Genomic DNA, 23601 nt, shown 5'->3' on the forward strand with positions numbered 1-23601 from the left:
CCCCCTTCCCCCTTCAGTTCTTCTCATTCACCAAGCAACTACTTGGACTAATTCTCTTGGCAACCTAGCTGTCAATTAAACACATTGTACCTTATATCTCTTTATCACTGCCCAAGATGCCTCCCCCTTTGAACATCTATCATCGTATATATTGTCATTCCTAGCATGTGCTGTTCAGTCAGAATTGACTTGATGGCAGTGGGTTTTTTTTTAACCATGTGCTGTGCCTTCTTTCCCCTGTCCCCAATCCTCCAGTTTCTATTCCCTTCCACCTTTCTCTGTGATCTCTAAAAGTTCCTGCTATTATAAGAAACTCCCCTACATCCTCAGCTTTTACATTCAATGTTCCTTCTCTTCTATCTTGAAAATTCTTCCCCCATCCCATCCCATAAAAAAAAAAATCCCATACTGCCAATTAATTACAGCATCATTATTTCTCTGCTTCCCTTCACAACCAAACTATTTCAACAAGGTATCTACATTCTCTGCTTTCACTTTCTCACCTCCCCGTCACTCTGCTATTCAAGACAATCCAGTTTCTGCTCCTAACTCTTCATTGAAACTATTGCCAAAGTCACCAATGACTTCCATGTTACCAGATCCAATGGAGATAAATCTAACCTGACTTTACAGAATTTTGACACTGTTGCCCATTTTCTAACCTTCCTTGACATATGACATTCCCTTGGATTGCATCATTCTGCCCTCTCCTGGTTATCCTCCTACTTCTCCGGTCTCATTAGCTGCCGCTTATAGTTACACTACTAACCATCCTTTAAATGCTGCTGTTTCTCTGGGTTCTATTCTCATCCCTTCCTTTTTTCGTATTTTTCCTGGGTGAAGTCAATCATTCACTGTGACTTCAATTACCATGGATATATTGATGACTCCTAAACTTTTATTTTGAGCCAGACCTCACTCCTGAGCTCCAGATCAATTATCTGCCTACAAGATATCTCCTGCTTGCTGAAAGTAGAAAGGACTTGAAGCACTTACTGATGAAGATCAAAGACTACAGCCTTCAGTATGGATTACACCTCAACATTAAGAAAACAAAAATCCTCACAACTGGACCAATAAACAACATCATGATAAACAGGGAAAAAATTACAAAGTTGTCAAGGATTTCATTTTACTTGGATCCACAATCAACAGCCATGGAAGCAGCAGCCAGGAAATCAAGGAACACATTGCATTGGGCAAATCTGCTGCAAAACACCTCTTTAAAGTGTTGAAAAGCACCTCGATGTCACCTTGAAGACTAAGGTGTGCCTGACTCAAGCCATAATATTTTCAGTCGACTTATAAGCATGCGAAAGCTGGACAATGAATAAGCAAGACTGAAGAAGAACTGATGCCTTTGAATTATGCTGTTGGCGAAGAATATCGAATTTACCATGGACTGCCAGAAGAACGAACGAATCTGTCTTGAAAGAAGTACAACCAGATTGCTCCCCAGAAGCAAGGATGGCGAGACTATGTCTCACATACTTTGCTATGTTATCAGGAGGAATCAGTCCCTGGAGAAGGACATCATTCTTGGAAAAGTAGAGGGTCAACAGAAAAGAGGAAGACCCCAACGAGATGGACTGACACAGTGGTTGCAACAACAGGCTCAAGCATAATGACAACTGTGAGGATGGTGCTGGACCTGACAGTGCATCATTCTGTCATACACAGGGTCACTAAGAGTCGGAACCGACCCGACAGCACTTAACAGCAACAGGCACCTCCACCTGTATGGCCCATAGGCACTTGAAACTCAGCATGCCCAAAACTGACCGATCTTGCCCCACCCACCTCCAACCAAACCTGTCCTTCTTCCTATTTCCCATCTCACCATTATCTTTCCAGTTGATCCATCATCTAGAAACCTGAAATTCATACTCTTCCATTTCTCATTTCTTCCCACACACATTAATTACCAAGTCCTATTGATGCTACATGCTAAACAGCTCTGAAACCTACTTTTATTCCCAATATAACTATCCTCGCACCAGGCCACCATCTTTTCTCATCCATATTAATTCAATAGCCTCATTACTGGCTTCCTTAACCCCAATGTTGCCCACTTCCAATTCTTCACATAATAGTCAGAGAGATTTCTAAAGATGCAAGTCTAATTATATCATTCCTTTGCTTAAAACTCTTCAATGGTTCCCTTCTGTACACAGGATAAAACAACTTAATATGAGTTATAAAGTTCTTCTGATCTAACCTCTAAGTTGCTGCCATCCTGAACCACTTATAATGTTCCAAATACACCATGCACTTGGGCCTTTGTTCCAGAAACACTGCCACCCACCACCAGGCAAACCCCTGTTGAGCCTTCATACCAACCAAAAAAACCCACTGCCATTGAGTCGATTCCGACTCATAGCAACCCCATAGGACAGAGTAGAACTGCCCCACAGAGTTTCCAAGGAGCACCTGGTGGATTTGAACTGTTAACCTTTTGGTTAGCAGCTGTAGCGCTTAACCACCACACCACCTTCATATCTACCATTATATGTCATTTCCTCAAGTCCACACTAGGTGCCCCTGCTACACTGGTACTCCTTCTATTGTAGCCCTTGGCATTACTTCTATACCTGCCTGTGTCCCTCACTATACCGTAAGCTCCATGAAGGCTGGGCCAAATCTTCCTTGCTCACAGCTGTATCCCCAGCACCTAATAAGTGCCTGGTACATAGCTGGGGCTCAATAAATGTTTGTAGAATAAATGAGTAAAAAGCCAAGCTAACCTCAAGCCCCATATATTCCAAAAGAGGAAAATGACCCCAACAATGGAAAGAGACTCTTGTTGCCAAAGAAGTTGTGCAAATCACATCATTATCTATGATATGAAACGCCATGAGTGCTTTACATATGGTTTTTAAAATTCTGTAGAAACTATTTTTAATAATAAGAACTTAGGCTTGTGTTTGATGCATGAAAATAAAACTATCAACTTTATTTCGTATTTAGAATTAAACATGACAAAAATGAGAAACAATTTTTGTTCCTCCAAAATGCTCCATCAGGCTGAGATGATTTGGACAGTCTCCCCTGCTCTGGATGGTCTGCGTTCATCTAATGAGGAAATAATGCTACGGGAAGAAAGAGAGTAGGGTTACACAACTCAAGAGGACTAGTATGCATACATTACACTTTATTATAAAAAGAAATGAATGGAACAAAGTTCTCAAACTCTATATATGAAATGTTGAGATCAACTTATGTATTTTCAGTTTGCCACTGTACCATCTTATTTTACTACGAGACATACAGACAAAATACACTATTGCAAACACCATTACAAAAAAATTTCTGAATAATAAAGTGAGCTTCCATATTCCAGTGAGTATGTGTGTGGGGAGGTACGGGTGCACATGCACATGTGTATTACACTAAACTTATACAAAGTAATATATAACTATGCATAATAATATATATGTATTATTGTTAAATTGTTATATGTACTTATAATCAGTCAATCCTCATTATTTGAGGATTCCATATTTGTGAATTTTTGCCTACTTGCTCAAATTTATTTGTAACCCCAAAATCAACATTCATGACACCTCTACAATTATTCATGGGCATGCTCAGAGTGTCAAAAAATGAGTCATCCACTGCATACATTTCCAACTGAGGTTGAACAAGGTGACACTCTGCCTTCTTGTTTCAGTTCTCATACTGTAAACAAGCGTCCTTTTCGTTGTCTATTCAGTGCCATATCTTTTGCATTTTTGTGCTTTTTGTCGGTGATTTTGATGTCTAAGTGGCCCCCAAACATAGCACCGAAGTGCTGTCTAGTGTTTCTAAGTGCAAGAAAGCTCTAATGTACCTTATGGAGAAAATACATGTGTTGCATAAGCTTTGTCCAGGCACGAGTTACCAGTGTTGTTGGCCGTGAGTTCAATATTAGTGAATCAATCAAACCAAACCAAACCCGGTGCCGTCGAGTCGATTCCGACTCATAGCAACCCTATAGGACAGGGTAGAACTGCCCCATAGAGTTTCCAAGGAGCGCCTGGCAGACTCGAACTGCCAGCCCTTTGGTTAGCAGCCATAGCACTTAACCACTACGCCACCCGGGTTTCCAGTGAATCAACAGTATATGTTAAATAAGATGTCTAAACAATCGTTGTTAGGTGCTGTCAAGTCGGTTCCGACTCATAGCAACCCTATGTATAACAGAAACACTGCCCAGTCCTGCACCACCCTCACAATCGTTGTTATGCTTGAGCCCATTGTTGCAGCTACTGTGTCAATCCATCTTCTTGAGGGTCTTCTTCTTTTTTGCGGACACTCCACTTTACCAAGCATGATGTCCTTTTCCAGGGACTGGCCCCTCCTGATAACAAGTCCAAAGTACATGAGATGATGTCTCACCATCCTCCCTTCTACAGAACATTCTGGCTGTACTTCTTCCAAGATGGATTTGTTCATGCTTCTGTTAATCCATGGTATATTCTTCAACAAAGCCGTAATTCAAAGACATGAATTTTGCTTCAGTCTTCCTTATTCCTCATCCAGCTTTCACATGCACATGATGTGATTGAAAATACCATGGCTTGGGTCAGGTGCACCTTAGTCTTCTAGGTGACATCTTTGCTCTTCAACACTTTGAAGAGGTCCTTTGCAGCAGATTTGCCCAATGCAATGCATCTATTGATTTCTTGACTGCTGCTTCCACGGCTGTTGATTGTGGATCTAAGTAAAATGAAATCCTTGACAACTTCAATCTCTTCTCTGTTTATCATGACGTGGCTTATTGGTCCAGTTGTGAGGATTTTTGTTTTCTTTATGTTGAGGTGTAATCCATACTGAAGGCTATGGTCTTCGATCTTCATCAGTAAGTGCTTCAAGTTCTCTTCACTTTCAGCAAGCAAGGTTGTGTCATCTGCATAACGAAGGTTGTTAATGAGTCTTCCTCCAATCCTGATGCCCCGTTCTTCTTCATACAGTCCAGCTTCTCGGATTATTTGATCAGCATACAGATTGAATAGGTATGGTGAAAGAATACAACCCTGCCACACACCTTTCCTGACTTTAAACCAATCGGTATCCCCTTGTTCTGTCCGAACAACTGCCTCTTGATCTATGTACAGGTTCCTCATGAGCACAGTTAAGTGTTCTGAATTCTCATTCTTTGCAATGTTATCCATAATTTGTTGTGATCCACACAGTCAAATGCCTTTGCATAGTCAATAAAACACAGGTAAACATCCTTCTTGTATTCTGTGCTTTCAGCCAGGATCCATCTGACATCAGCAATGATATCCCTGGTTCCACGTCCTCTTCTGAATCTGGCCTGAATTTCTGGCCGTTCCCTGTCAATGTACTGCTGCAACCATTTTTGAGTGATCTTCAGCAAAATTTTACTTGTGTGTGATATTAATGATATTATTCAATAATTTCCACATTCTTTTGCATCATCACCTATTCACTAAGTCAGTGTTTGTGGCTACTTTGTAGAACATTAACTACCACAATGAGAATCAACTGTATTATCTTGTACAAATTATATGTATACACACACATATCACACATACACCTATATAGCACCTTGTACAAATATTTCCTTTTGTTTCTCCTGAGATAAGTCGCTTTTCCTATTCATCTTATTTTGCAGATCGGTGAACTGAAGCTCAGGAAAATTAAGGGACTTAGCCAAGTTCAGAAATGGGACTGATGCTAGAGTCTCCTGACGCTGAGATCAACGATCTGCTTATTCCACCCCGTCTGTTTCTCTGTAACTGAGGCTAGAAATTAACACCTTAAATTTGAGTGATGTGTTGCAATTTCCAAAGCATTTTCACATACATTATATTGTTTAAACCACACAAAAAAAATCTCAGATGGTGGTATTAAGGAGCTGAAAAGTTAAAACATTACTTGCCTCTGGAAACATGACTGAAGTATACCCCTTTTCTCACTAATCATTTTATTCTTACTTGGCCCTTCACAATTATTTTGGGAGGAGGAACCCCAGGTCAAGGTGAAGGGATCTGCAAATCTGTGCCAGTGAGGCCCAGGGAGCCCCACATGGTGACTCTGAGATCCCCACTTTCAATCTCTTCTAACACTGCATTGTGTGCCTGTGGGTTTTGGGGTGGGGAGGGTATCTGAGACTTACAGTTAGGAGCCAGGAATTGATTCCAGGTCTGTCAGACTCCTAATGCCATACTTCTTCCTCTGGAGATGTGGTGTGGGCAACACACATGGATGACTGTGGCCATTATCTACCAAGGGCATCTGCCATTGAGCCTCTGAGTCTGAACAGACAGATTCCATTTCTTTGCTGCCCCTGAAGGGCTGAACTACATGTATCAAATAATGTGGCACCAAAACACCTTGGGACACCTCTTGTCCACCTTTTCCCTAGTCATATCATTCCAGAAGCTGACACTCCTGTGGTCCAAGGATTTGTGGAGTAAAAAATAAGCATCAGTCAAATCAAGATGATGAAATATAAAGCCAACAAGAATCAGATATTATGCACTTCAGTTTTATATCCTATTGCCAATTACCTCTGGACTCCTGCTCCCTTTCATCACCTTCCTCATCTTCCGTTAACACCTCTATTATTTCAGCGTATCTCCTCTGTTTGTTTCTTGGCTTCTTCAAACCCTTTAAAATTCTGTTGACCTTCCTTCGTAAAGGACTAGCCCATCTGCTGTAATATTAAAAGTTCAAGCAAAACCTTATTTCTCAACAGTGATAGAACAGTAACAATCAGAGTTTATAAAGAAAAGGATATTTGCCCACATAACTCTTTCCAGCCTCCCACCCGATTTTTTTATAACTCCCCAGATTTCACAGACGTGATAGAAAGTATTACACATGGCTCACACATATTTATCATTGTAACCATCATTATTACTCTATACAGAGTCATTGTGATCACTTGATCCTCCACAACAGGGATGCTGCCCTACTTCCCTTTGCTAACACCTGTGTTACCCATCCTTCAAGATCCAGCTTAGATGTTACCTTCTCTGGCCTACAGGGGCTACCCCCCTCCTATAAACTTCATAACTAAATAGTAATAGTTCACACTGCATTAGAATTTACAATTTTCAAAGCATGTTCACTTACTATCACTATGATTTGGTATTTAATCCTGTGCTTCCTTGTGTTTGTGTGGATGGTGAGGGGAGGCAGTTGAGAGCCAATCATATGCGGAGAATTTGGCTAGGTGCTTTACATGCTTTATCACATTTAATTTTCACAAAAACCCTATAACGTGGATATCATGTTTGTTATTTTATGAATTTAACTGGGCATTAGAGAGGTAATATAACTCATCCAAGTCACACATGGCTAGTAAATGCAGATGCTAGGATTTGAGCCTAGGTGTGCCCAACAGCACCTTTGTATTAGACCACACTGCACTGTTAGCTAATAATGGCTAAGAGCAACAGGTATGGACATGATCTCATTAATGTTCATGATGACCTGATGAGGCAGGTATTATTTTTATGATTTCCATTTTTCAAATGGCGAAACTGAGGTATCAAGAAGGAAAGTAATTAGCCCAAGGTCACTGAACTACGCAAGAGTTGAGCCAGGATTCAAATCCCGAGCTACCTAAATCTAAAGCACAACCTCTTCCCCACTATGCTAGCCGGCCTCTTTCTCCCCTCTGAGCTTGTAAATGCCTTCAAGCCGGAACCTTACCTTGTATCTTTGTATGCCCCACAGAGTCTGGCACACAGTGGGGACCCAGGAAATATAGCTGACCTTTTTTGCTTATAGGACTTTCAACTTTCGCTTTCTAAAGAACTAAACACAAAAAGCCAAGGAGAAAAAACAAAAATGCTGATGGCAGAAGTCAGGAGGGAGACCCATAAGAGAGAGAAGGATTTGCATACAGTATTATGCAAATTTTTTATTATGAAGAGGGCACGACAGAGGACTAATCCTGTCCTCAGCTCAATGCAGGCAGCACACAGAAGGAGACACCTGACAGAGCCAGTTAGGGGGACACAGCAGACCAGGTTATGAACATGTAGGGCCCAGATATAGATAAGTCTGCCTTTGAAATGATGACTTTGAAGGTAATATTCACTTTTCTCCCCTAAAACTGCATTACCGGATAGTCACTGAGCTCTGCTAGGTAAGACGGATGTAGAGCAAAGAAACACTTTTTACTCAATTCATCATGAAAAAGGCTGCAGGCATAAATGAAACAGTGAGCGAAGGCTAAAAATATATTTATGTGATTTACCTATGGCCTCTTTATGTTGCAGTGTTGTTAAGTGCAGTCTCAAAAAATAATAATAACTGAAACTACTACCCTGTCCACAGTCCCTTATCTAAAACTCTTGGGGCCAGATGTGCTTCAGAATACAGCAGTATCTGGATTTTAGAAGGGTAATATGAGATGATATACTGGGTATTACGTGACACTCCCCTGAGGTCCGGGGCAGCAGCTCATGATCAAACACAGGAATATATCTGCAAAATACATGAATATTCATGCTCAGTGGGATAAATAATGACCATAAAGAGTTGGAAAAAAAAAAAACTCACTGCCGTCGAGACAAGTCGGTTCTGACTCGTCACGACCCTACAGGACAGAGTAGAACTGCCTTATAGAGTTTCCAAGGAGCGCCTGGTAGATTCAAACTGCTGACCTTTTGGTTAGCGGCCATAGCTCTTAACTACTACACCACTAGGATTTCCATAAAGAGTTGCAGGCCAGGTCAAATGAGGTTTTGAGGCCAAGCGAGTTGGAAAAAAGAAATTTAGGTTTGCAGAACTTCTCGAATTTTAGAATTTTAGTTAGATAAATTGAGGACTTGTACTTTTCTCTAATGCTGTGATGGCAGTATGCCCTGCTTTAAATAACTAAAATTACTGTTCTCTTTATCCACAGGTTTTATTTGAAAATAGGTGGTAAACACAGAACTAGAACCCAGATCTTCTTAAATGTTCTTTCTACTACCTACCTCTGACATACTCTGATAGATGAGAGCAAGGCTCTGAGGAACAGCCACAGTTGGGAGAACAAAGAGAAGCAGACTCAGGTGGATCAGAATGGTAAGGCAAATAATGAAATCCAAGGGAGGAAAGTTCAAGAAGGGGGCAGTAGACAGTGTATTTCATGACAAAAAAGGTCAAGTTGGATGAGAACTGATAAAAGTCCTCTGCATTTTACAATGAGGTTATTAGTTACTTGGCAACAAACTATTCTTTTTAATAGTACCTATGATTCCAGAATTCTCTAAAACGCTGGCCCTGGAGCTCCTTGCTATGGGAACACCTCAGACATGTAATCCACTTATTATGAGGTTTTCTTATTATTTCAGTAGCTAACTTACTTTGAACGGGATCCAAGAAGAACTGGCTTTATACAAATTTCAAATCTACAGTGACTCATGTTAGAGCAAGGTTCTAGTTTGTTCACATTCTGATCTGATTATATTTTATAGAAGTTCTTAGAGCCTAGCCATACTTTCAAATGTTACAGATTTTATTTCCTTTCGTTCCATTCATACGCATATAATCTTAGGAACTTCAAACCTTTCAGCAATTGGCTAATTACTGCATAAAGCTTTGCGAAATAACACTACTAATTATATTGTACAGTATAATGAAACACAGAAACATGGGGATTTGAAAATGTAAATGCCTATTTTTTAAATTCAATGGGTTATGATTTTTAGGCAATTTCTGACACATTTATTCCCAATTCTTTACCTCATTCTAAGAAAATAAGTGGCATTAAGACTATGTGCATACTGAAAACCACATTACAATACAGAGAATCACACAGCAGGATTTGTCTAAATGTAGAAATTTTCAGTAACAGCCATCTGGCAAGTAGCAACATTGAAAGTGTACGGGGGGATGTGCTTTTTACATCATTTGTGTATCAGATCATCTACAATCCTAAAAAATCATAGCTTTTTTATTAGTTGAAAGAAAATTGATAGGTTTGTATTTTCGTCTGGTATTCAGTTACAAATTCAATCTGCTAGGACAAAACAGAACATAAAAACGTGCATCATCTGCAGTTTAATAGGCATGTTATAACGCTTGAATTTTCTACCTATGTACACGCTCAAGTATTATATCACTATATAACACACAGATGTTTAATTGGCATATGCATATGGATTTAAACTTTATCTAAAAGCAGACAAAAATTAGAAACTGAATCTGGCACTCAAGACTACTGTCGTTGGCACTCTACAACTGTAACAGGAACAACTCAGCCATCTCACTCCCTACCTTCCTGTTCCCTTTTGTCCTCCATCCACCTGATCTTTTCCTTCCTTCTTCTCTACGTAAGTCTTAAGCCTACTAGTGACACTTAAACCCAATGAGGCTTCTGATCCCTATTAATAAAGATAAAAATAGATCTTACATAACCTTGAAGATGCAATGAATTTCAAACCACATTTTATATGCTAGCTTAATAAGGCTATTCGTAACAGTTTCTTAGAAAGCTTTTTACTAATGTTCTCTACACCCCGTTTTGTACATGTGCAACCAGTTCAAGCCAACTTGAGTTCTCCGTGTACCTAGTCCATATTACACTTGAGCTCAAGTCAAGGAGAAGTAAACTAGAAATTCAGTTGTAGATTATCCCAGGGACAAAGTTCATCTATGTCTGCATAGAAATAACGAGCAGTTTTAAGGGGTCTATTTTTTTTTTTTATAGGGAGGAGAGGAGACCTGGTGGCATAGTCGTTAAGAGCTTGGCTGCTAATCAAAAAGTAGGCAGTCTGAATCTACCAGCTGCTCCTTGGAAACCCTATGGGGCAGTTCTACTCTGTGGAAACCCTGGTGGCATAGTGGTTAAGGGCTATACCTGCTAACCAAAAGGTAAGCAGTTCAAATCCACCAAGTGCTCCCTGAAAACTCTATGGGGCAGTTCTACTCTGTCCTATAGGGCTGCTATGAGTTGGAATTGACCCAACCGCAACGGGTTTATAATGAGGAGACCCCATCTGGATTAAATGAATTCTGTGAGGAGACACCCCCCCCTTCTTATCCAAATCGTGTCTTCCCTTCGAAACTCAGTTCAAATGTCACCTCCACCATGGAGCCTACTCTGTCCCCTCCCTATCAGTCTCATCTTCACTGCCTCAGTACTTTCATAAGTTATTGTCACCACTCATTTTAGTCCTTAATTATATTCTATCTTACATTACTATTTATGTGTGTCAGCCTTGGGATTTGTTATAAGGCAAATTTAAGCTCCTTAAGAGTTGGGCCTAAATCTTACTCACTTCTGTATCCTGCCCGGTACGTAGCATAAGCAGACACTGGATAAAAATGGTCAACCGTGGAACACATGAATTAGGCACCAAAAGAATACGTTTGGCTCTGGAGAGTGATTATCGTCTTCATCTAAAGGGCTTTCACGTCTCCCACCTGCTTAGATTACTTCTCATTTTTCATTCCTCTAACTCTATCGACTCGATGGCAATGGTATGGGTAACTCTTGCCAGTTGTGAGCTCCTTAGGTGATCTGTAAACAAAAGGCACTGTTCCAAATTGCAGGACTGGAGCAATGCTGAAACATCCCCTTGTTCTAGCTTGCGACTGAAGGCTGGTAAAGGAGAGCTCCAACAGCCTTCTCCTGAAGGAAAGCTGAGCTATTTAGTAATGTATGAGACAGGATCCAGCCAGGGGAGGAGCTCAGATCACGTTCCTGCAGCTCTGGATTTGGCTTTCTGCCCCTCTGGTTCAGACAGACAACTGTTGGGATTTTTTTTTTTTTTAATAAACAACTACATATTGATTTTACTGCTACATCTATTTCCCTTTTATGGGATTATTTATTTTACCTATTCTAATATTTCATCTATTTCTTTATCCTTTGAAATAGAAAACCAGAAGTGAGTTAAGGAGATAGTTCCAAGGAGACACCTTACCCTCCGAAGGGGGGCAGGGGGAGGAGTTAGCAGCCTTTGGCCTCCACTTAGCCCCTTGTTTGGCATAAGGATGGGATCTCGGTTCTAACACAATTATCACCCTTGCCTCTAAAGTCAGCTTTCCAGGAAAAGCTGATAGTGTTCCATCCACCCTCAACCAATGCTCCTGGCAATTCCGGCTAAAAAGCAGACTGAAACTGCCATCTGCTCTGGGGTTGCCACAGGCAGCTCAGGATGACTGAAGAAACAATACCTCTCTTACACAAAAACAGTAAAATAAATAAGCGAACAAACAACAGAAACTTGCACATGAATGTTTATAGCCACTTTACTCATAATTGCCAAAAAGCGGACAGTAACCAAGACGTCCTTCAATAGGGGACTAGATAAATAAACTGTGGTCCATTCATTCAATGGAGTCATATTCGGTGATTTAAAAAAAAAAAAAAAAGAGCTATCTAGCCCAGAAAAGACATAGAGGAACCTTAAATGCATATTGTTAAATGAAAGAAGCCAATCTGAAAAAGCCTTTGTGTTGTACTGTGTAATCTCAACTATATGATATTCTGGAAAGGGCAAAACTATAAAGTCAGTTAAAAAATCAGTGGTCGCTTGGATTTTGGAGGTGGGGGGAGCCACAAAGGATGAACAGGTGGAGCATGGGGCATTTTTAGGCCAATAAGACCTGTATGTTACTCTAATGATGGATAATGACATTACCAATTTGTTAAAACCCATAGAACTGTACAACAGAGTGAACCCTAACGTAGGAAAGCTATGAATTTTAGTTACCAATCATGCATCCATATTGGTTCATAAATTGTAACAAATGCACCACAGGAATGCAAAATGTTAATAACAGAGGAAACTGTGGGCAGGCGACAAGGGAGTGTATGGGAACTCTGTACTTTCTGTACAATTTTTCTGTAGAACTAAAACTGCTCTAAAAATGGTCTATTAAAAAAAATAAAAGTAAAAACTAATAAACCAAAATTTATGATTTCCCATATACAGGTAGTCCCCAACTTATAGTGCAGCTCCATTCCAATGACTCAGTCTTAAGTCTGCTCTGACAGAAGTTGAATACTTTTTTTTTGGTTTTCATTATTATTGCCTTTTATTATCAGTATCTTTATAAATCTGATTGTTTTGTCCTTGGGGGTTGGAAACATTACACATATACTTACAGATATATTTTAATACATACATACACACACTAACAAAAAGGTACACAAAAAAGGGGGAGCTGTAAGTGCAGTTCATCATAACTCAAACATGCTGTAAGTCAGGGACTATCTGTATACTTATTCACATAATTCAAGTCTTTCCAGCAGTTTGCATTATGTAGAAAGAAGAAAATACAGTCTTATCAAGGCATAATCTTTTGGATTTCATTTTAGAAAAAAAACCCAGCGGACCTGAACAGCTTCATAAAACTCCTTAGCAGAAGGCACAACAGAGTAGCCACAATGAAATTACAGCAGGCTTATTATACCCGACTCCCTCTAAATTGCATGCCCTAATCTGAGTCACCAATTTCTAGCAAATACAATTTCATTTTTAGTCATGGGTAATTTTTTATATAAAACTAAGCTTTGAACGGAAGAAGGGAGGCTTGAAGATTCCATTCACACTCCCCCAATCTCGTGGTAAAAGAAAAAAAAAAAACCCAAAAGGCACAGGAATAAGAGATTACCTACTCAGAATAGGAAAGTAAAGTGAAAACTGAGAAAATAATTGACCATCATATGTAAACTGGAATAGGTGAAATGCTGTGACCCAACAATGGCCTCTAAATGGTCTGTTAAAGAGATGTAAGCAATGAGAAAATGGGCTTCATGATCAGGTTTAAACACCCTTCATAAAACAGACAACCAGGCAAAGTGCCAATATTACCGAATCACTTGATAATTTCCAGAAACTCTAGGCCTCTGATAATCGAATCCTTGTCACTGAAAGTATAAATTATCATAGGATTAACTTCCAAGCTAATCCAACTCCATCCGCTATATCTTTTCATTCATTCACTCACTCATTCATTCAACAAAAATGTATTAAGCATCCACTCTATGCGAGGCAGTCTGCTATGAAACTGAGAATTCAATGATGAATATGATATATTCTGAGCACTCGAGGAAAAGCCACACAAGGGTAAAAGCAAGACTTGATCCTTATAGAAAGTAAGGTACAAATGTACTATAAATCTTTCGGTGAAATATAAATCATTTTTTGGTAACTCAAAGACTATTTTCCCATTAACTCAAATAAAAACTTCAAAGATGCTTAACCTTCACCAGGCACCTTCTCTTTACCAGAGAATTTAAGGAAGTACTCGTTCTCAGAGTCATGTAAGTGCTGACCCTGCACTTGCACAAACCTGAGAGTTAGTGTCTCCTTAAATTTTGCAGGGCACCCTAGTCCTGGCCTTGCTCTGTACCTTTATATCCACTGTGTCCCAGTAGGTGGGGAGCTATTAAAAAAAGAATCTCTTAGAAGCATCATGCCAGTAGTCTACTGGAATTTTGCTTAAGATGCTAAGAAGGAATCCTGCACATATTTGCTTGAAGACTGACCAAGGCTTTCAGGCCCAATGGTAGAAGACCATCTAACTCAATGGATAGTAACACATACTTTGGGGAATCCTTCTGATTTACAGTTAATAACCAGCATGCCCTACTCTACACACACTGAGCCCGTTGATTTATTTTTCCTTCCAACTAGAGTCCTGTTTGATAATGGAATGTATAGACTATGCAAAAGGATAGCTTGAACTGATGGAAAAATAAACTAACGTGCATTTAAAAAAATATTATGGTAACTCTACTTTTAGGTTTTTCCCAAGCTACCTTGTTTTAAACAAAAGGGACACAAACATAATCCCTGTGTTTCTGGAGCATCTAAAAAAATTTATCGACACAAAAATACCCAAGTACGCTTAGCAATCAACCCATAAAAGTTTATGTTTGCCTACCTCCTCCGGCAAAAAGAGCAGCAATAAACGGGCAGAAGTCCCAGGATGATCATGCTGCTCACACCAAGCACAAACACCCGGAACATCTGTGTAGGCGCTGTTGGTTTAATTATATCCTGTTACTTTTATGACTTAAGCAAGAGAAGCAAATCTGAGCTCGTTCATAAAGTTTTTATAGAAAACTATCAGTTAATAAAGTAAAATGAGGAGGTATTCTTATATGACAGTTAGATACATATCCTTGGTACTCCATAAGCAGCAGGAGCTTATGAAATGTTTTTGGAATACAACTAAAGGCTACATTTTAAATACGTGCCCCCCCAATGGAAGCTTTAACAAAACGATCCTACGGTTTTTGTTAGCAGATTACTACAATGCACGGTATACATTTCTTCCTGTGGCCATAAGTGCTTTCTCCTTGGCAGTATGTTATACATCCTAGAGCACTCAAGGAGTGAATTAATCCATAAACAGTTAACTTGGTAAAAGAGCGGCTTATTAAATGTTTACTTCCAAATTATAAAACATTAAACAAGGAATCAAGAATCTGCAGGCGAATAAACATATTTTATTCTTACATTCATTTAGAAATACATTCTAATATGATTGGGGGATTGTAAGTCACGGTTCAATTTTCTTCATCTACAATAACCACATGTCTCTTCACACAGAATATAAAAATCAAACTGATGAACAAATTACAAACACGATGTGACAGTGTTAAAATTGCAATACTATATTCATCATCAGGTTTCAGTGTCCATTATTAATAAATACTAGATGTTCAACAAATAACTGTAAATTGAATAGGGACTATATTAACCTAAGATACTGTTTAGCCTACATCCTTTTTGTAGTATTCATTAGTGTTCCAACGTATCAAATACTTTCATCATGGGACCAACTGGTAATATGCCCCACCATCCAAATGAAGGCAGAAAACAGGCTGTCTGATTCTCACAACTTTGTAAAGAAGAAAACAATCTTAAGAGAAGCAGCTAATTTAAAAACAAAACAAACTAATAAACTTTAACGAGAAACAATTAAGTCTACTGTTACATACTTAAATGTTGAAGGAGCACTAAATGGGAAAAATCCTACTCAGAAAGAGAAGCTGGGCAGAGAAAAGAAGGCAGAGGCATGCCCAACTGGTATCCTCTCCCAAGCATTGAGGGTTTCACCTTATAGAGCCTGGAACCTTCGGGACATTAGACAAAGAGCAACTAAAGCTAAAGAGGTGAGAGTCATTTCGAGCTGCCATAGGTACCATCTAAGAGCTAAGCAGAAACAGCCCATGAGGAGAGTCCTGACCACCTCAGGACCTTCAAAGGACCGTGCTGCCCTAGGGCTGGGAGCCCCCTTTTAGCGTTAAGCTGGAACTTCCACATTTAAATTGATGCCACTGTGACCTGTTTATTCTATTTATAAAGATGGAAATATAATAAATTTAAGAGGATGAACTTACTATCTTTTAACGGAGCAAAACAGCCAAGGCCACCGGTCTCGGAATAACAGCACTTGTACTTCAAACACTCGCTCATGTTAAGATCCTTACGTCCATTACAAGCCTTCACCACCTGATCCTCCTTTGGAATGCATGCTTTTCGAAAAAGAAATCCAAAAAAGAGAATTCAACATGATTAGTAAGCATTTCCCCTAAATAAATAATTATTGCAAGGCAAAACAACAACAACAAAGAAAACAGTTACGCTAGTACATTTAAGGAAAAAAACTGATGATATATACAAACAGCGATGAATGCTGAAAAAATGAGTTAAACTAAAAATTACTGCAAAGTTATTTAACATCACATTTTCATTTCTAGATGAACTGCAGAAAAAATGTAAGTTATTAACAGACCATTAATAAGGTAGTTTTCAAAGGACTATAAAATCAGGAGGTGAGTGGTGGTGATTCAAAAATAACACAGAAGGAACTAAATAACAAGAATAGGCCAAGTGCCCTTGAAACTAACACCCTGTTAAAATAATGCCACAGATACTCTCTCACTTAATTTTACTAAGCTACAGAAACTCACCGAATGCATCTATGAGAATTCATGTAAGTAAAACTTGCACAGCTTACCAACAGAGAGTAAGGTAAGTGATACTATTGGTATTGACCTACTTTATGTGAACACTTAAATCGGCACTACGATGTATGTTTTAAATTCTTCCTTTTGGCCTTAAGTTATAACTCTATAGTTTCGATAGACAACGATTTATAGCATGAACACCAAGATTCATGCACCTGCAATAAATTCTCATGTATCTGAATCTAAAAGACTTACAAGGTCAAACAGCTGATTTTTTAACATCCTTCTGTATGAGAGAAACAAATGATGACCAAAAAGGCCAATAACTAAAAAGTAATAATTGATGTTTCGTGATCACTCTAAAGCACCTCAACGTCAATAAAGAACAATACAATTGTTTTAAGCATATTTTTTTTTTACCTCTTAGCATATTTTATTATATTCCTCTTCTTTAAAGATAGGCAATTCCTGAAACTAAGGTAAAAATAGTAAGGGCTGCCATTCACTAAGCACCTATTTGGGCCAGGCACCTTGCTTTACCTACATTATTACTCATCTTCGAAACAAACTCCCAACCCAAATCTAACAATCTCCATTTTAAAGATGAGAAAATAAAGGATGAAAGTAACAAATTCAGCGCATTACCAGTTGGCCAGGATATTCATTCCCCAAACATTTTAGACATGTGAGTGTTTAGCCCACTTTGTTGCTATATACTCTAAGCAATCTGTTCTTAATTCTGCCAAGCCTAGGGTGACTCTAGTCCCCCAAATGTTGGACTGCATCTGGAAAACTGTGTTCAGTGCTGGGCACCACACACACAGAAAAGAGTGACAACAAACAGAGCCTACTCAGAAATGGAATGGGCTTCCTGCATGTTGAGTTCCTCCCCCCTGGCACTGTTCCAATACCACTGGCCAAGAAGGCTTAAGAGAGGGTTTCAAAGCATGCAAGAGACTGAACTAGATGATCTTGAAAAAAAAACCAATTACCAGTTGCTGTTGAGTCGACTCCGACTCATGGCAACCCCATATGTTGAAGAGTAGAGCTGTGCTCCACAGGGTTTTCATGGCTGTGACCTTTCTGAAGCAGATCGTCAGGACTTTTTTCCCAGGCGTCTCTGGGTGGGTTCAAACCAGCAACCTTTCAGTTAGGAGCCAAGCACTTAATTGTTAGCACCACCCAAGGACTCTGATGATTACTAAGATTCCTTCTAATGCTGAGCTTTTTTAAAATACTTATACTGCATCTGATGGACTTTCTATTAGATAGTAAAATTAACTTTCTGACTGAAATTACTAAGAGACACTAGTGATTTTGATGAAGAAAAAGGGTAAAACCAATTTTATCATATTTAAACGTATCATTTTATCTAGAGGGAGAAGGGATCAAGTGGCCTCTTGAGCTTCCTTGCCAGCCTGTCTCAAGGTTATCATTTTAATCTGCAAGAAGTGAATTTTTAAAAAACAACAGTCCAATGACAAAACAACAGACTTTTTAAAAAATACCTGAGTGAAAAGGGTATTCATCTGCAATTATACAGGGGAGGAAATAAATTGGTTGAAAGTATTTCACATTTTATGAGCCTTTCCAAAGACAGTATGTACATTTTATAAATATTTAGTCATTGTTTTCCAAAAATTTCCATCAACCTAGGTCAGATATTTGTCTTAAAATGGAAATGGTTTGATTTTGTTTGGAAAAAATGTTACCATCTACAATTGATTTGACGCAACTTACTCTTCCAGGTTGGAGAAGTATTTTAGAAATGCAGGTATCTTATTTAGACTACATTTAAAGGGGCTTCAGTGTTCATAGAACACAATTATTATAGGTTATTGTGTTTTATATAATATATATAATATACTGTTATTATATGACAGTTTACATCTGCTACCTTCATAAGCTCTGAATCTTATATTGTCAATTGTTATTGTTTATGACCAACTCCAGCATTCACTAAACTACTCTTTTAACCTACACAACATATCACCTTCTTGGATTTCCTTTTTTCCACTCAATCTGATCATAGCATTATTTTGAATTTATATAAGGCGCTTGTTTATTTTGCTCTTCTCAGTGGTAGTAAGTGTTATAATGCCCATGTTGTACTTGATGAAACTAGTATAGAGAAACATGAAGAGATCTATGCATGGCCACAGAATAATTCAATGGCAGAGTGTGGAATAGAAATTACATAAAAAAGGGATATAATTTTGTGCTTACATAAAAAAAAAATACCTACATCTAATTTTGTTAAAATAAATTCTCGATGATTTTTAATAAAAGCCTTATTTATAATTCACACATGTCAATTTATGTGAAGCTTCTCCTTGAAAGGGTACCGCACGCTGTACAAAATGAAACCTGTTCATTTGTGGTCAATAATTCTCAGGGGTCATCACGTGTTTGAAAAACACATTATATACAGATTCAGAACAAGACTATGCAACTTGAAACCTGAAATTTTTATCATTAAACCAGATGGGAAAACATCTGGTCTATCCCATAACACCAGAGCCACACAGTACCCTGCTTAATGCCAAAGGAGACAGTGACTAAATTTCAGGTAAGACCATTAAGATAAATTGTGAAAGGTTTAGAATATTTGTGAAAGGTAAGTTATTTTATAAAGAGGAACAAACATCTATTGACTGTCTTACAAATGTCTCAGTGCATGCTCAACTCTTTGTGCTATCTTCATTTTAAAGGTGAGGGCAGTGAGGTTCAGAGAGATTATCTTGTCTAAGGCAAAGGACAGAGCCAGAAATCAAACTCAGGTTTGTCTGACTCCAATGCCACTACGCCACACTACCTCCTAAACATTTAACTAGTGTTTTCAAAACAAGGACACTGGAGGGGGAAAAAAATCAAACAAGAACTTACTTGTTGGAGAAAAAAAGCTTAACAGAGCTTCCATAGCAGATTCTTTTTCCAGAGATTGTCCATCAGCATTCTCACCACTCCACAGAACGTACTTGTTTGGGGACTTATGGTTTGAGAACCCTTTAGAAGAAGTAAAGCTATTAATGCCAACATATAAAGCATTTCTCACTTTTGACAAACCTTGAATAGTAATTCCCTTTGCTTAGTAAGGATTTAAAATAGTTATGGAAAGTCAAATAGTTAACGGATGATGTGCCTTCATCTCATAACAGCTTAGGTATTGTTATTAATCAGAATACAATTCTAGTATGAAATTGAAAAATCGAGTATTAAGTTTACAAGTACTTAACCTAAAGGCTGAAACTCCCCATTGTCATGCTGTATACTGATTTACAATAGTGAATTTTCTAGCACAGACTTTGAGAGGCCTGATCAATTGACAGCTTGGAAACAGTATGTATTCAAACTAAATCAGATATTAGCAACAATCCCAGCACAGAAACTCTTGGTAAAGATACTGGCTTTTTTACTAACAAAATCAAGGCCTTACATACAGTAATCCTTCCTTATCCTTCCTTGTTACTTCAAAGGACCTGTTTTTAGTCTTACTTTCATGAATCTCTCCTATATAAAAGGATATCTTTCTTCTTTCCTATAGCATGGATGTGTTCCTATTATTACCACATATTTTCTAACACTATCTTTTTTTTTTTTATCTTTAGTAACTTCACAGTATTCCATCATATGGCTCTTTGATAACTTAAGCAGCCATTCCCCCACAGGAAGACATTTAGGTTGTTTCCACTTTGTATTACAAACACTGCAATAATTATCATCAGAGCTATATTTTTGCAGATATTCATAACAAATTCCTTAGGATAAATTCTTAGAGAATGGCTCGACTAGTCAAATTACCTTCCAGAAAGGCTGCACCAATGTACACTCCTACCAGCAGTGCATGCTATCACCAGTTTTCTTGCACTCTCACCTTTTTTTCATTTGCTAATTTACTAGCCAAAATAATCTCTTTGGTTTTCATTTTCACCTTTGATTCAGTGAGGTTAAATCTTTCATAAATTTGTTGTATAGTAGAGAAATTACTCCTTAATCTACCACATATGTTAGGAATATTCTTTTAAAGGGAGTCAGGCACCTTTTCATTTTTTTATGGTGTTTGGGGAGGTTCAGAAGTTTAAAAAATTTTCTAGGTAATCGAATCTATCAATCTCCTCCTTTATTATCTCTGCCTTGCAGGTAATGTTTAGAAAGACATTCCAGACTCTAATATTTTCTTCTAACACTTTTATGGTTTCACTTTTTTTTAACTGAAATCTTTAATCTACCTGGAATATATTTCAGAATATGTCATCAAGTAGGGATATATTTTTTCTAGTTATCCCAATACCATTTATTAAATAATCACTCTTTTCCTACTTATGCCATCATCATATTCTAAGTTCTCAGACACTCAGAGGTATGTTTCCTGACTTTACGTTCTGTTCCACTAACCAATCTGTTTAGTATGCACCAATACCACTGCTATAATCTATCTTATGTTGTTAATGTGTTTTAATAACTGATCTGACAATCCTTCATTAGTCTTTGTTATCAAAATTTTATTTGTAATTCTGAAGTGTTTTCTAGATGAATCATTTTGTCAAGTCAAAAAATCTAATGAGATTTTTATTGCAATTATGTTCACTTAATATTCATTCAAAAAACATTGATTGTGTGTCCCATGGAGTAGGTATGTATTTAGCTAAATGTAGACTCACTTGGAGAGAACAGACATCTTCACAAAATCTTCCTATCCAGGAAGTGGTTTGTTTCTTCATTCATTCAAGTCTCTCTTTATGTCCATGACTAAGGTTTCTAGCTGCATAATTACAGGTCCTGCATATTACTTATTGCATTTATTCCCAGATATCATATATATTTTATTGTTATGTGAATGAGATCTTTTTCACTGTATCTTCTAGCTGATTACTGCTGGTATGTAAGAAAGCTATTGATTAGAGTTCATGTATTTTATAACCTACTTAGTTGACTCTCATTAGTTCTCATTGTTTCTTCACTTTCACGCCAATCATAGTATCACTAAATGTAGATGGTTTTGCCTCCTTTCTTTCCAATACTAGCCCCTCACTTCTTATTCTCTTGTTGCATTGCCTAGGAACCTCTAAAAGTAGGTTGAATGATAGCTATGATAACAGCTGGAAACCCTGGTGGCATAAGGGTTAAGAGCTACAGCTGCTAACCAAAGGGTCGGTTGTTCGAATCTACCAAGTGCTCCTTGGAAACTCTATGGGGCAGTTCTACTCTGTCCTACAGTGCCACTATGAGTCGGAATCAACTCGGCAGCAATGGGTATGGTATGATAATGGGCATTCTTGAGTCAATCATGACTACAATGGGAATGTGCTAGTGTTTCTTCATGAAATATAATGTTGGCTACTAGTTTTAGATGTTCTTTATTAAATTAACGACATATTCCTCTAGTCCTAGGTTACTACAAGTTTTCTGTTGCTGTTTTGTTTTTAATCCAATAGAAATGAGATTTTATCAAATGCTTTTATCATCTACTGCCATATTTCCTCTCTGCCTATTAATTACTAAATATTAACGTATTTTCTGATATTAAAATACTCCTGCATTCCTGAAATAAATGCTTTATGTAGGATTTTGGGATCAACATTCGTAAGTGAAGTGTGTGTCTGTAGTTTTCTTTTTTGTGCTGTATCTGTAGGTTTTGGCGTGAGGATTATACCAGCTTCATAAAATGAACTGTGAAGGTTCTCATCTTTTTTCCTATACTGAAACAGTTTAAACAGCATAGGAAAAACTCATCCAGAAACAGTCTGAATCTGTATTTCTTGAAGCGGGGTAGCTTAGCTCTTCACTTATAATTTTTAAATCTCCTTTATATTTGTCATTATATCCCTTTTTTCATTTTTAACGGGCCCATCTTCCATGGTCACCTGAAGTATATTCTTAGCCTGTACTGTACAATGAACTCTATTGGAAACGTTAAATTAAAGTATATTATTCAAATGCTCTGTATCTTTATTTTTTCTGTCAAGGACTACAAGATATATATTAAAATCTTTCATGATAATGGTTTTGTCTATTTCTACTTGAATTTCTTAAACTACTTGTTTTACATATTTCAGTACTATGCATAAATGTTCATTCATGAGAGTTTTATCTTCAGTATTCAGTATTACGTATCTTGACAGTAAGAATAACCACTGTGTCCTGTTTACTTTTTTCTCCCAATTCCTACTTATTCAACAAATACTTATTGAATACCTATATTCTAGCTGCTGGGGATACATCAGTGAACAAGTCAGGCAGGCAAGATCCCTGCTCTCATGAAGCTTACAATCTAGCGGAGAAGACAAACAACAAAAAAGATATGTAAAAAATTTAATTACAAGTTATAATGAATGCTATAAAAGAAACTGGATACTGCTACAGAATAGAGCAGGGGACTTACTTTAAATAAGGGCTGCCTCTCTGAAGGGATGACAATTAAGCCCCCTTCCCCCCTCTCAAAAAAAAATAGGATTAGAAGCCAGCCACAAAAAGGACCTAGAGGAGTGCCTCCAACACAGGAGACAAGTGAGATGAATATTACCAGGCACACTCTGCCAGATTAGAGGGCCTGCTGCCTAGCGACGCAGGGAGGGAGCTAGAGCTGGACATGGCCTGGACAAAACCTGTGCTCTGCACCACCATCTGTTCACTCACTGCCCCCCTTTCTTGAAACAGCACAACCACCCTTGAGTGAAGCCAGCTGAGGCAGTGCCTCACTTTCCTCAGCACACCTC

At 38.2% G+C, this 23601-nt stretch overlaps 1 protein-coding gene across 1 annotated transcript in view; it reads right to left on the reverse strand.

Moving 5' to 3' along the window:
* FMR1NB (FMR1 neighbor) overlaps positions 1–23601 on the reverse strand; it is a 76032-nt gene that overhangs the window by 46248 nt on the left and 6183 nt on the right. The window contains exons 2-5 of the mRNA XM_049872960.1: positions 19772–19891; positions 16316–16450; positions 14851–14947; positions 6519–6664 (exon numbers count right to left, since the gene is read on the reverse strand). Coding sequence (XP_049728917.1) covers positions 6519–6664; positions 14851–14947; positions 16316–16450; positions 19772–19891 — 498 coding nt within the window. The remainder of the gene's footprint in view (positions 1–6518; positions 6665–14850; positions 14948–16315; positions 16451–19771; positions 19892–23601) is intronic.

Source organism: Elephas maximus, chromosome X (genome assembly GCF_024166365.1).
Source record: "Elephas maximus indicus isolate mEleMax1 chromosome X, mEleMax1 primary haplotype, whole genome shotgun sequence".
NCBI lineage: Eukaryota > Metazoa > Chordata > Mammalia > Proboscidea > Elephantidae > Elephas > Elephas maximus.